This window comes from Lepeophtheirus salmonis, chromosome 5 (assembly GCF_016086655.4).
Source record: "Lepeophtheirus salmonis chromosome 5, UVic_Lsal_1.4, whole genome shotgun sequence".
Lineage (NCBI taxonomy): Eukaryota > Metazoa > Arthropoda > Copepoda > Siphonostomatoida > Caligidae > Lepeophtheirus > Lepeophtheirus salmonis.
The window spans coordinates 7,183,021-7,197,825 of record NC_052135.2 but is presented as its reverse complement, the minus strand read 5'-3'; the positions used below and the strand labels follow the sequence as shown (position 1 = coordinate 7,197,825).

The 14,805-nt window shown below is 32.3% G+C and overlaps 1 protein-coding gene and 1 long non-coding RNA gene across 6 annotated transcripts; both read left to right on the top strand.

Annotated features, from left to right (window-relative positions):
- Positions 1-7,585: 7,585 nt before the first annotated feature.
- Positions 7,586-10,351, top strand: LOC121118384 (uncharacterized). 5 transcript variants are annotated; one of them, XM_040712954.2, is made up of 6 exons: positions 7,586-7,730; positions 7,821-7,937; positions 7,994-8,708; positions 8,774-9,378; positions 9,435-9,743; positions 9,805-10,351. In XM_040712954.2, exons 1-6 carry the CDS (start codon positions 7,677-7,679, stop codon positions 10,072-10,074), a joined length of 2,070 nt encoding a protein of 689 aa, XP_040568888.1. In that variant the 5' UTR covers positions 7,586-7,676; the 3' UTR covers positions 10,075-10,351. The 5 variants fall into 5 exon arrangements, with proteins under 5 accessions (XP_040568888.1, XP_040568890.1, XP_071744246.1 ...); XM_040712956.2 differs by having other exon boundaries at positions 7,587-7,725; XM_040712955.2 differs by having other exon boundaries at positions 7,596-7,730; positions 7,808-7,937.
- A 1,136-nt stretch (positions 10,352-11,487) lies between these two features.
- Positions 11,488-12,165, top strand: LOC121117974 (uncharacterized). Its single transcript, XR_005864288.2, has 2 exons — positions 11,488-11,773; positions 11,850-12,165. It is a non-coding gene; the product is annotated as an uncharacterized lncRNA (long non-coding RNA).
- The last annotated feature ends 2,640 nt before the right edge of the window (positions 12,166-14,805 follow it).

Here is a 14,805-nt window from a genome sequence, read left to right as displayed (position 1 = left end):
AGTAGAGATCCTTCTCCTCTTCACTTCGTACCGAAGTTATTTCCTTATTATAAAAAAATTGCGATGATTGAAATACAAATATCCTCTGTCCCTGTCTTCCATTTCGAGATAGAAAGAGAAAGGATGACACGCGGGAAAACTTTTAGAGGATACCCTACATTTTTTATCTTGTAAAGTTTCCAATCAAATGCAAAGTACATAAATTTCAACCCGACAGTAGAATTTTCAATCTTTATTACTGCGCAATATGAAAGTACTTTGTCTTAATTTCTAACCAATTTCTTTTTCTTTTTCAATAATTATCAAGCGTGGGGAGATTTTCATGTACTCGAATTTCATATTATACAATTTAATTGTAAAAATTTGAAAGTATCATCTTTTGCACAATACTCTACTCTGTAATTCATGTAAATTTCATTCAATTATCCTTATATTTAAGAAAGTTCTGGTTGTTTTATTGGAATATCATATTTTATTAAATCACAAAACATCAGATTAGATCATTTTTCCTTATATTTATATATTAAAATCTTGAAACCGAACTAAAAGGTTACTGTTCAAATTAATATAACAAACTTGTCAAAATAACAATAGTAAACAAAATTTATTTGTGGAAATATGCATTTCAATTTATAGGAATTAAAATTTAAACAAATATTAAACTAATAAATCTACTGCATATTATCATACGAAAACCACTATAAATTTCAGGATTTCACTCCCTCAATAGGTCTCAAAAAGACCCTAAAATTATTCAATTATCCAAAATTTTATTTGGGAAGTTTTACAGCGATCCCCAACTCCCCCAGCTGTTCGCTCACTTTGCTCACCAACCACCCACCCCATGTTTTATGTAAAAGCACCCTCGTGCCACCAGCCGTCACTTCATGGAGGTAAAAATAAATCGTGTTTCAGCGCAATTTGACGCAGGAATAAGCTAAGACAAATCTCCTGCATCGTTCCCTGCTCGAGGGTTCTCATTGCTAAATTGAAAAAACTGAAGGACAGCAACAAGAATCTTTAGAGGAAGCCTTACTGTGAAAAAAACTCGACAAATTTATGTCCCTGGTCAATGTGGCCTCCGTCCTAACTAGAATGCAACCCTCTTGACTATGCAATCTGGGTTGCCATCAAGAGGAAAGCCTATGTCAGCTCCAATGTGAATGTCCTAAATGTCTGCTCCGGTTGATATGTCAAAGGTATACATGAAGTAGGCCGTCAGGCCTAAGATAAAGGCCATGCTGGAGACCAACGGTGTTCACTTTGAGATTGAATTACTTATGTAAAATAAATACCTTTATAAAGTCTAATTGTCTTACTACTTCCACTTTTTAATAATCTTGATAAAGTTGAGCTGTGTAAAATTTGTTCACGAATACAAAAATAATATAGCAGATCGAATAGTTAATTTATTTTGATCATATATTCATTGCATCTCCTAACCTCTTCTTCCAAGAAAAAAAAAGACTTGAAACTAAGACAAGTATTCATCAAGTAAGACACATGTTTCTTTCTATTAGGAAATCATTACTGGATAAAAATTTCATTTTATAAACAAATAAAACCTTTATAAGTGTCACAAAATCTTCTATTTTTGAAAGAAAGGTCTTTAAAATCATACCCCTAGATTACAACGTAATTGCTCGGATTTTCGCTCATGTATATAAATTTAATTTACTTTTTCTATGTCTTTTGAGATAACATCAACAAATTTGAGAATTAAAGAATAATTATTAAGATTGTAAGAAAAGGCAGTTGAAGTTAAATCTCAAGATAAACTGGAATCAATTTTCTATGCTGTATCTGTGGCTTTCTCCTGTCCTCGGTGGACGAGTTTGCCTTTTATGTAGCTGTCTACTCGAAGAAGACTCAGACATCAGTTCCCTCAAAGACACTCCCATCTCCTTTGTGTGTAGAGATTATGTTGGAAGATAAATCTTTCTTTTTTGTAGTAAACGAATTTTCCTGACAAAATTACAATTTCCTTATTTTTTTAATGTATTATACTGACATAATATCTCAAAATCTCACGCAAGACTAAGTTCAAAAACTTGAGAACCCTGTGTTTAATCTCTAACTAATTACCAGGTTTAACTGAATGATAGTGCACAAACCTTTTACTATAATTCTCCTAAGACAGTGATTCCCAAACTTTTTCTGCCCTAGGAACTTGAAAAGACAAATAAAAATCTCTTGGCTCACTTATTTAATTAAGCCAATTACTTGGATTATTATAAGCTATTGCAAATTATATATGGTTGTCACAAATCGTACAGAACATTTGAACTTACCTCAAGAGACCCTATTTGAGAACCACTATCCATTAGCACATAATATTATCTGATTTGCATGTGGTAATATGAATTTGTATATTTGGCAAAATTGCTGTTAGATCTAATCAAGCACATATTTTAGCTGCTGATTTATACACTGCTGTCCTCAGCTACCGTTGAGAGATTATTTTTTAAAGGTGGTCAATTATTTAAGGTTAGATACCAGAGTTTGAAAGCTGAAAACTTTGAAAAAATACTTTTTATTATCCCTATTTCTCTTCATTTTTGGAATAAACAATTTATAAAATTTCAAGCATTTAATTTCAATCATAAAGAGTTTTCAAATACTCCAATACGAGCGAAAAATGAGTGCCCCTCATTTTTAATTGAGTGGGGATGGCGCTCAAGATTTCTTGAGCAGACTCTTATGATTCATTCATTTCAGAGATATTTGTTTTTATAGTTATCAAAATCAAATATAGTTTCCTCAAAAAAAAAAAAAAAAAATCTTCAACATCAATAAATCACTTTCTTTTTATTATGTTCTAAATTTTTGTATACATTTATTGAAGCATAATTAATTCAAAAATTTATTTCATGTCTGTAAAATAAATTCAAGCAGAGATACAACAGCAATTTTTTTATTTCATATTCTCTATGTCAACTATGGTGGAAAAGCTGCAAAAAGACTCACATACGTACAAATAATCTTGATTGAATTTATGAACTAAGGGATTTTATGCAGTATTTGACAGAACATGAGCCAATGAATAGATCATTCAAATTACATTTTGTTGTATAGGAAACTAACAAATACTTTTCAACATATCAACATTATTATTCTCCTTCAGTTTTGTTGATAGAATTGTATCAATATGATTTGGAAGACTTGCAAGACTTTTTGTAGTTGCAACCTAAATGTTAAAGCAGATACTATTAATTTTTTATTCATGGAGGTATGAAATCAAGTACTAAGTAATTATAATTACTTTATTCGAAGATAAGGACATTCAAGAGAATCATTGCAGCAGATTATCACAAAATCAACTCCTATTTGCCAGGGGTAGTTCAGTGGGGTTTTTTGTTGCCAGGGATTCCTTTCCACAAATGCAGACTGTTTTTTGATGAGCAACCATGTAAAATTCGGGATTCTAGTCTACTGAGGGATTTAATTTGACACTTATGTTCCTCTCTGTCTTTCCTCCACTTTTCTACAAGTTCCCATACGTGTAAAGTGTCAAGCATGTTTTAAGCTATTTGTTATTTGTAGCTTTTCCTTTTTTTCATCTGATCTCTTTTTAAATTTATAATCTAAGTCACGTCTTTACCTTTATTGTAATACGCAACCTTTTTTCCAAAAAATAAACAGAAAAAAGACCTGAAATCATATGGTAGTTATCCAAATAAGTCAATCATACCAACTGCTATTCATCATTATCTACACCTAGACTGGCATATTATTTCTTCACAATTTTTAAAATGAATCACATATACACATATATTCCTTAATATTAAAATCCAACATCGTATTATATTCAATACTGTATTACAATATTGCTTTGTAATATTTTATTTAATATTTTATTAAAAGCGTAGCTTTACATTATTTGTTTATACATTTGTGTATGACTACTAAAATTTAATAGAAATAATCAAGGTAACTTGAAATTGAATGTACATATGTCAATAACATACATTAGGCCTCCCCTCCTTTTCAAATTGTTGTACCTTACCGACTGCTGCTTAAGCTAAATAGAAGAATTGTTTTCAGAGCTGATAGGAAAAATATAAATGATATTCATATAAATATTGCCTTTTAATCCCATTCATAGTAATTAGATAAAACTTTTATTTTTAAAAATTCCTAAACCTCTATTAATATAGTGACTGGTGATTGAATCCCGCAATGAATCTTGGATCTGTGTGTTTGCCATTTTTGACTCACGTAAAAATGTGATTTACCGGATTTTCTGAAAGATCGTTCAAGGAGAAAGATTTGGGAAATAACTTTTTATTGAATGAGTCGCCTTTGAAAGACACCCAGAATTTGTGAAAATCAATTTCAGGAAAGCAATATGATGCAAAAATCTAATTAACATTTTCTAAAGGTGATGAAAGGAGGACATGAAAAAATATTTACGATGACTCAAAGTAAAATCATCGTCAGTGGGAAGAATCTGGATGATTGTCGGTTACTCAAGTCTCTCTCCTCAAAAGGTTACAGATAAATTTGGTTAAATAGTCTTCTTCTTGTTCCTTGTGTATCAACTATAAAATGTAGATTCGAAATTTTAAAACTATTTATCATTATTGAAATTTTGTCAGAACAATTTAAACCAAAATTAAAATAACTAAGTAGTATTTTATCTTTCAGCCATTTTATTTAATATTAATTATCGTTATAATTTATTGTTTGTCACATTCACGTTTCGACTTGAAATGTTTAAATTAAATATAATATGACTTGCAACGATCATCATCAGAATCCCTTTGACATATTACTGCTAAGAATGACTCAATTCCTAATATTTTGGAGCTAAATCAAGGTATATATTTTCAAAAAGTTTAGTCATCATATCTTGAGACAGATTAACATCAAAGTCGACCGTAGTCATAAGATCTCAAAGGCCATTGTATAACGCACCAGATACCTATTTTTAGTATTCCAAAAGTAAATTGATATAATAATGTATGGTCATGGATGGAGCTATGTCCAGCATATATATGAAAAACAAGGTCCCCTTCCACCCCCCCAAAAAAAACCTGAGGACGCCCCTCATCTGCTGCATAATTTTCCCGGACGATCCGGGGGAGAGACACTCTGAACTGGATCCGGATTAAAGAGGGAACCTGCTCCTGTCGTTTACTTCAAAGAGCCGGCTAATACAGCTGTTACGTTCTCGAACAACACATCACTAAAATATACTACTAGGGATCAACATATTCCTGCCCTTTTGGAAACGGAGCATAAGTACAGAATAACATATTATTTTGTTTATTTATCAAAAAGAATAAATTATGAGCTAGCCATGACGTATCAAGCGAGAAAAGGTAATCGACAGCTAAAAACCCAATACATATGGTATTTTTGTATTAACAAGGTAACACCATGATATGCCACTCTAATATATGGACTTCTCTTTTAAGATCTATTCAAAAATGAGTTATTTCGTTCAAATACTGGAGGTGCCTTATCTTAACTTGACAACAATATAGAGTGTGTTTGAGGAGGTTAAAAAAATTAAATTAACACTTTCAGTTGTAATATGAGATATTTTAAACTTTCTCACTTTGTCCATCTTGAAGCTATGAGTCTCGGAATAAAAGGCACAAATTTGCAACTTTAAGCAAAAATAATTCAAGGTATGAACATGAAAGAACGGTTTTAGAATTTTTAAACGTAAGAAATGAAAATATATTATTTATAAGATAATTTATCTCTATCTTCAACACCAAGCGCTTAAAATAATCTTTAAATAATAATGATAGCCAAAAATTATATAAAAAATCATGGCCTTTTTTTTGAATGACATGAGTTTACTTAAAAAAAATTAGGCCAAATTTTTAATTAGGTGATCAAATTTTACTTACTTCATCATATGTCGTTTATAGACAAAAAAAAAAAAAAGTAATTTTCGATAGTGTAATTACTGGTGCTCGGTATTTTTGCCATAAACTTTTTTGCTTCAAACCATTGTGAAATGATTAAGAATCGGATTAATTATGCCTATATTGGCTCAAATATATACAGAATGAGCATGCTATCTATTCCGCTACTGAAAAAAAGGAAATTGGTGGTCCCAAATATTTTGAAAAGGCACGGAGTCCTCCTTGGAGTCCAAAACCAGGAGTAACAACATCACAATTAATTGAACTCTGGTACTTAGCAAGACGTTATTTTACGAGGTTAGGAGGGAGTTTGAGAACTTTTACGGACTCGGTTCCTTCCCACACCTCGAGACAAAGTCTCAAATGGCTCCAAGACAATTTTGACGACTTCATCTTGGCCTCCAAACTCGCCAGATCTGAATCTGATGGATTTTTTTTTGTATGGGATGGGATAGAATAACAAACCAACCGATCCTCTTGCAACACCAAAGACAAAATTATGAGTCGAATCGAGAAGGAGTGGTGAACACCTACTCACGCTTGAGGCCTTGTATAGAGACTGAAGGTGATTTTGTTATATAAATTAAATCAGAATCCATCAAGCTTTCAGATTTTGGTTTTATTGTTTTAAATTTGATAACTGGTTGGAGAGAAAATTGTGCTTGAAAAAAAGATCATTTTTGCGGCAGAGAGAGCTAGCACATCCTTTATAAAATATATCTCAATACAAATATACAAAAATACTTATATACAAAGTATATAAATACGTGATTATATTCAATACAAGATATTTATATTTATATTAAAAATGGCCTTTGCTTGGTGTGGTGTGGTGTTCATAAGATGTGAATGATGTTCAGTTATAATAATGAATAGTTCAAAAATTACTATAAAAGTAAAAGATATATTTTTACTAAAAATATAGAAGCAAAATATTGTTTGCCACAATTCTCATGCATTGACAGGGAGCAGTGGGAGGGTTTTTGTTTGGGGGGGATTGAGTGATGATATACGTACTTAAAGAATTGCACATGTCTTGAAAAAGTATTCATATTTCATTATAATATAATATATTATTTTTACTTTGTTAAATAATTTATTCTGTTATATCATGGAGTCATTATAAAAAGGAAAAAAAAACAATTTCTTCTTTTAGGACTGACATGTGGGACTGGAGGCCACCAGACTGGACTGCACATTACTCTTTGGCTTATATAATGATTGACACCGCACTAGCATGGAGGAGACTTGAAAAGATGATTAACAATACAATTAAATAGACATACTCCCTGACAGTTGCCTGTCTGCCAGGGTATGTATAGGTGACAGTACTACGCAGTACGCTCTCATTAGGTATTATATATATATATATAAAGACTTCAGGGGATTGAGAGGGAGGGACACGATTTAATCGTAATATAGAGCAGGTGAGGGTCTTTTCAGATTTTGTATTAATTTAGTACCAAACTAATGTATGTACTTTAAATATTTCCATTCCGGGGGAAAAAACAAGGATGCTAGTTAATGAGTAAAGTTGGATATGAACAATATATTTATTGTTAAAATATGAATTATTTTTGAATTATTATTTATTGGTCTCAAATGATTACACAGATGTAATATTTCGCAATTTGTACGTCAGGACGGGTTTAAAATGATTTGTTTATTTAATTGTGGATGAAGCAAGAAAAAAGGGGATCAAAATGTTTTAGTTTACATTAAGCAATAAGTGAGATATTAATAATTAAAAGAAAATGAATAAAAATACAATTTAGAAAAGACAAAAAAGTGAGGATGTCACAAGGGAATGTGCCAAATCTCAATATATACTTTTATAATCAATGTAAAGTAATTATATACCTATTATATGACCAATATTATTATTAATTAATTAACGAATTGATCCAAAGATTTAATAACATTAGTCATTTGCTTAAGGTGACACATCAAGGATATGCAACCATTTTTCAAATAACACAAAAAAGAATTCAAACGTTGGAGGCTCTGCAGTCTCAATATCAAGCGGTCCGAGTTCAAAGCGTAACTCAGTTAAAGGTAGTCATCGTTTACTTTTAACAGCCCATAAAGTATCTGAAAGCAATATTAATCAGAGCCCAGAACTGAGCGAAGGGGAATATCTAGCGAATAAAGTATTACCAGCCAATCCGTTGGAGGAAAATGGTAACCAAACTATTGATGATATAAGAACTACTTCAGTGGAGAAAAATGCTAACCAATCTCTGGATGATATAAGAGTCACTTCAGTGGAGGAAAATGGTAAACAACCTTTTGATGATATAGGAGCCACTTTAAAGGAGAAATATGGTAACCAATCTAGTGAAATTATAGCAGCCAATCCATTGGAAAAAAATGGTAATCAATCATTAGTTGATAAAGGAGCCATTTCAGTGAAGGAAAGTAGTAATAACTACGAGAGAGAAGAAATTATTGGAGATTATATTCAAGAGGGGAAAACCACATCATACGAAGATCCAGTCGATGGAAACACTCAAACCGAAGAGAAAATCCATGAACCATTACCCAAACTCGTTATTGATGAGCTAAAAGATGTAATGGTGAAGAAGTGTCATGATGATATTGGAAGAAGAACTCCTTCCATTCAAAATTTAGACATGAATGAATCAATGTCCAGTAGGGTCCAGGAATCTATGGACCGATTGAACAACGATGCTCTTGGAACTGATGAATTCGATGCCATCAAATCTGTAGATACAGAATCAAGTGGAATCATAACCACAGCACAAATTCATTCTCCTCCCAAAGACACAAGGAAGAAACGAAGTAGAAAAAAATATCCAGCACCCGGTAGGTTACAGATATGGATTTAATATTTGTGAAAATATGACCAATTTATTTTTTATATTTTACAGATCCTAATCCAGTAGTACACAATCCTCCACAAATAGATGATGATACTAATGAAGTTGAGGCTTCAACAAAGACATCAAATTACAATGTTAGAGCACTAATTATTACTGGAGTTGTGTTACTTCTCTTGATTATAATCGCTATTGTTCTGATATTAATGACTTCTAGATCCTCCTCTCCTTCCTTTAGTCTACAGAACATTACAATATCAAAGAAATATAATGAATATGCTACACAACACTCATTTGATTTGCTTATGATGTTTGGTGGGAATCGGGAACCCAATACTTTTGATATAATTACAAAATCAAACGGGAATTGTATTTTCCCTATTGAATATATGGCTCACCTTCCTTTCAAAAGGGTAGGCTACTCCATTATTTTCCACAAATCCTCAAATTCGTTGATTCTATGTGGAGGTGTAGACTCGAGTCGTGTGGATTCCAATGAATGTTGGAAATATAAAAGAGGATTTAATGGAAATAAATGGTCGCGAATCTCAGGCTATATGCCAAGTAGATTCTCGTATGGAGCAATAACGATACTTCATGAAAAGTTATATGTTATAGGAGGGTTTTCTCATGGGAAAGAGATGGTGGATACTCAAGTAACAATTTGTATTGTTTTATTAGTTATTTCCTATACATATTTTTCTTTGGATAGGTAATGGATCTGAGAACAGAGGTTTGGAGTAGAGAAGAAAATTTACCCTATCCCTTGTGGGGACACTGTGCCGTGACAATTAAAAAAAATATATATATCATTGGGGGTTGGACTATTTCAAGTGAAAAGAGATCTGTAGTGCTGAAGGATGTAGTCAAATTTGAAAGCACAAAATCGTGGGAGAAAGTCAAAGAAATTCGAACTCCACGAGCCACTCATGCCTGCTTTCCAACAAAATTTAATAGGAAGTATGTAATTCTGATTGCAGGAGGAATGGATTCATATCAACAGCCCATCAATTCTGTGGAGGTATAAGTGCTCCATAGATACACAAATGATTTAACGATACATTTTTTTTTTTTCAATTCAGGCTATCTTTTGGAACAAAGGACAGCAAACTCTTGTATCTAGTTTGGGAAATATGATTGAAGCTAGAATGAGATATCCTGGAATTGGCATAATCGAAAGAAAGTGGATTGTAGTAGCCGGTGGAGAGGGATCATCTCAATCCGTTGAGTACTATGACTTTAAGAAAAAAGAATGGAAGATGTCCCTCAGGAATAAACTCTCAACAGAGCGAATTAATGGAGCATCAGCAATTGTCCCATCAAATTGGTTTAACCAATGTCTCCCTAAATAAGTCCATACATTAAAGCAATGGTACTCATATGTAATTATTTTCTTCATTGGAAGATGGACTTGGTTTGTCGACTTGGTTTGAAAGGGTGTTCCTGAAAGACTACATCAATGACGAGTCTTACAGCCCATAAATGAAGAGACTTTGAATATCTCTGTACCTGCCATAGGATTGATCAATTATTATATAATTTGAATTCAAACTTTGATAATTATATAAAATAAATCATTCAGTACCGAATGGCCCATTAAAATCTGAACATTTTGAATTTTAAACTTCACCAAAATATAATTTATTTCTAAAAATATAATTTCAACAAAATGAATACTATAAATAGATTTGTGTATGAGCTCTCTTGTCATTAATGTAGGCACACTTAGTGGCAATGATGGATTCGAGAAGGAGGTGGAAGGCCTGACTCCTGCTGCAGATGTAGTACTCTGTCATGGCGTCCCAGTGCTGGCTGACCGTGGCTTTGAGGAGCTCTCGATATTTGAATGACAGACACTGCAGAACTTCTCCTCGACATGCACCCAAATGTTTAGTTGAGGTGGCATCAGAGCTTTAGGGGGCCAAAAGTGATATTAAAAAAAAAAGAGCGTAAAGGAACTCAAAAAACTCATTCAAAACTCCTGATAAAGTGCCTTGCAATGGAGGAGGCGGGCTTATTTCATTGCTGGTGTCAAAAGTGGTCTCTCCCACCTAACAAGACTCTGTCCACCCACTTCTTTTAATGCTCTCAGTCTGGTAAGAAACCCCAAGATCTCTTGAATTAGCCCTCATGGACTTGAGGGGATTGGCCAGGGCTGTATTCTTTAACTCCTCCGGATCCACTTTGGCCTTTTTGAAGGAGCCCTTCTTCCTCTACAACGTGTTGAATTTGCTTATGGCGTAAAAAGGTGGTCCTGGAGACGCCCAACTGCTTGGAGTGCGCGAATGGCAATTCGTCAATCAGGTTCAAGTGTCATTTTCTCAACGTGAGCTAAAGAGTTCAGATTTTTTTGTTTGTAACTAATTGTTTATGTTTTAATATATTAATCACTCAACCTTAATTTATTAAAGAATAAGTAAGTGCTCCAATTTCAATAGACCCCCCGGTAGCCTACATCATTGACTGTATCTTGCAACTGTTCTTCCAAAATGAAATACGTAAAAATAACAACAATCAGATGAAAGTAGTTACTCCAAATATTTACCTATTATTTAATAATAATGGTTGGGAATGGTTCACAGGTTAACAAGAGCTAATTTTAACTCCACCATTCAGAATAATTATATAGGGAAGGGGGAGCAGTAAATTTGACAGCTGACTACAAGTACAATGTGAATTTGTATGTTGTACCTAAGTGAGCTATTTTTAAACCTGAAATATGAACATTTAATTTTGTTATTATTATGCATTATGCCTCAAGCGTATGATATATGTACTTATAATTTTGCAACAAGTCCAAAGACAAAGTATGTAGTTTGAAAAGATGGATCTGATTACAATGCGACACATGTTTTGATGATAAGAGAAAAACAACGCCATTTAGTTTGTTTAAATTCGTCAAATAAGATAAGCAAAACTAAAGTATAAATACGAAGGATCCTATCCTTCTCAATCAGTTCTTCCAGAGTAAAGCGGGAAAAAATATAAATAAAGAATATAAAATATTTACTACCTATAAACCAATACTTAAAAATGACTGGCAAGCCAATTGTAAGTACATACATAATATACATGCTAAGGATCTCAAATTATAAACTAGTTTATTTATTCAATTGGTATTTTGTAGAATACTGATGATCAATTATCGGCCGTTCCAATTCGAAATGCTAGTGCTCCGAACTCAAGAAGTCCCTCCATCTCTGAGGCACCTCCAAATATGAAATATCAACGCATGACTCGCCGTCGTAGTTCACAATTAAAAAACCTTGCAAGTGGATCTACATCATTTTGTTACTCCATGATGCATTAGACTTGAGCCAAGTCAAGGATTTTTTTAATAATTTTTCTTTTTAATTCATTCTGTTGAGTATCCATTAACTTTGTTGCATGTACAATTAATTATTCTATTTATTTAAAAATTAAATTATTAGAAAAAAGTACAAGTTTGTTTTTTTACAAAATCGAAGGACTCAGCCCGAAATAGAAATGTGAAACATATGGAAAAAAAAGTAGTTTTGAATTTAGGATAGGAAAAACTGTTGGTGATGTCTTTCTTTTTAATCATTCTTTAAACAAAATTCTTGGGCTAACAACTCGCTCAAAATGATAAATTCCCGCCTACTTTGGGTGTATTTTTTTTCAATACAGGGTATAACAGTACAATTCGGCGCTTTTGATCATTTATATAGTCATTTTTTAAGACTTATTCAAAAAAAAAAAAAAAAAAAAACACCAAATACAATCATTGAGAATATATTTCACTCAATATAGTCTACGTTAGCCTCAATAACGCCTCAATTCAGATGTTGAACCGCATGCAGGCCCTGGAAACTAGGAATTCATCTCAATTCCTTCATTCTAAGACGATGGAGTCGATTATAAGCTTCTTGGTGGTATGAGAACCTCTGTTGATCTTTGACTCAAGGTATTTTTAAACAAAATAATCTATCGGATTAAGGTTGGAGAAGCTACGAGACAAATTTTATTAAATAATCAGTCGTAGAAATTTCCTGGAGCCAATCCTGAGTCGTGTTGGAGGTATGGAAGGGAGTAGAGTCTTGCTGCCAGATCTTTGACACCCCAGCATTGCTAGTATCTAGATTGTTATTCACCAAAATCATCCAAACAGTGGCCCCGTTTTCTGCCTTTGAAAATGTAATAGGCTGGAAATCTTCACTTGTTGACTCAAGGGCGGGGTTTTGTCTACTAAGTAAAACGTTTTTATGTATATTTACAAAAAAAAAAAAAAAAAAATTGCAAAATTTATTCAAAAAAAACTGGAAATCTGAAGCACCAGATTTTGTTCTGAATATCTGCATATATTTAAATATCGATTTACAATATTTTCCCAATATTAATGCTATTATAAATGTTCAAGGTTTTCCTTTCTAAAAAAGTAATACATTTTATCCAGTGAAAATCATATAACAGGCAGCTGATGTTAAAATTGTCCATAAATCAATAGTACAAAATGTAAAGTGTCACTCCGTCTTTCTCCTCGCCCTTCCGAAATAACCATCACTTTTTATTAATCAAGCTTTCTGTTTTTCTAAAGTGAGGGAAGGAGTTGGGTTAGTTGGTGAATTTCCCCATTTTCGGAATATTTCTCAGTCAGTAAAAGTGACAGATTGAGATTTAAGTAATTTTTTGCAGAGCCCATATATACACAAAATATGCGATTTTGGGCGTAATTTTAATTAAATATCTAATGGTATTTTATCTGTAATATCCATTTTAATGTTGGCAATTTTTTGTGGTCAATTTGTACCATCGATAGAAGTAGTTGAGCAGTAGTTATTATTCTTAAATTAAAATAGAAAATAATTGAGTTTATCGGTATAAATGAAACAAGAGTAATCAAAAAAATATATTTTAAATAATCTAATTAATTAATAAACATATGTATACTACATCATTATATAGAAAATTAAATATAAACTTTGATCATAAATTAGCAGAGTTGGATTCGAGTATTACTACAACTCGAAAAATACTCGATATAAGTACGGACGATTTTTTTATTTTTTTGTAAATTACTCAAATTTGTCAAAAATATCTTTTGAAAAATTTCATATAGTTATAACTCTAACTACGGAAAATCGAAATATACATATGACTTTCGAGTAATCAAGTGTTTATTTATATATCTTTGATATTATTCGATAATGTTTAATTATTCCTGCAAAATACAAATGTACATATAACTAACTATTCACAATACAGGATACTGATACCTCCAAAATTAAATATATTTTTATGTAATTATTCATACAAAGGATAGGAATGACCCCATCATCTACGAATTATAACAATTATACAAGTTATAACTATTTATAAGGGCCGTCATACTCTTGCAGTTTATAACTGGCATTTTTAAATGCGTTGGCCAAGGGGCACGGAATATTATAAACTTTATGTTTTATTTTTAAGAATCAATATTTAGAATTGCCCTGTATTGATTGATCAAATGACTCGCTAAAGGTGTAGAACACTAAAGGTAAGGAAGTTTTTTCTAACCGTTTTAAGTTAGCCATTAGATATTTATCAAAACCCACAACTTCAGCTCCTAGTAAGAGGGTCTTCTTGTCTGCTGGGGAAATAGTGTCTAAGCAGAGAAATAGGATCAATTATAATATAACAGATATGCTCATTACCCTTCATGTTAATCTCGTTTAATAAAGTATTCAATTGTAGATTATTCAGTAACTATCAAAACTGATGCATCCATCTTTTGAAATAACTTCCCTATTTTAACCAAACGTGAATCAGTGATTTTAAATGAAATATTCATATATCCAATTAATAAGCAACCAAACATCTCTTATTCATGTTATTTCTTGATAGCCAACACGACCTCCATTTTCAAAGTAACTCAAAGTAAAATATGATTATCATCACCTTACTCAAACTTACCTCTACTTCAATAATAAAACTCGAGAATTTTAACTCGAATTCAACTGCACCAATTAGTATTTCATTTAACAGGATGTACAAAAAATTTTATTCGAGACTTTGTGCCATTATTTTCCCACCCTTTTTGTTGTTGTCCTACCAGTGTTACCCCGCATTCCCGCTAGCTACAC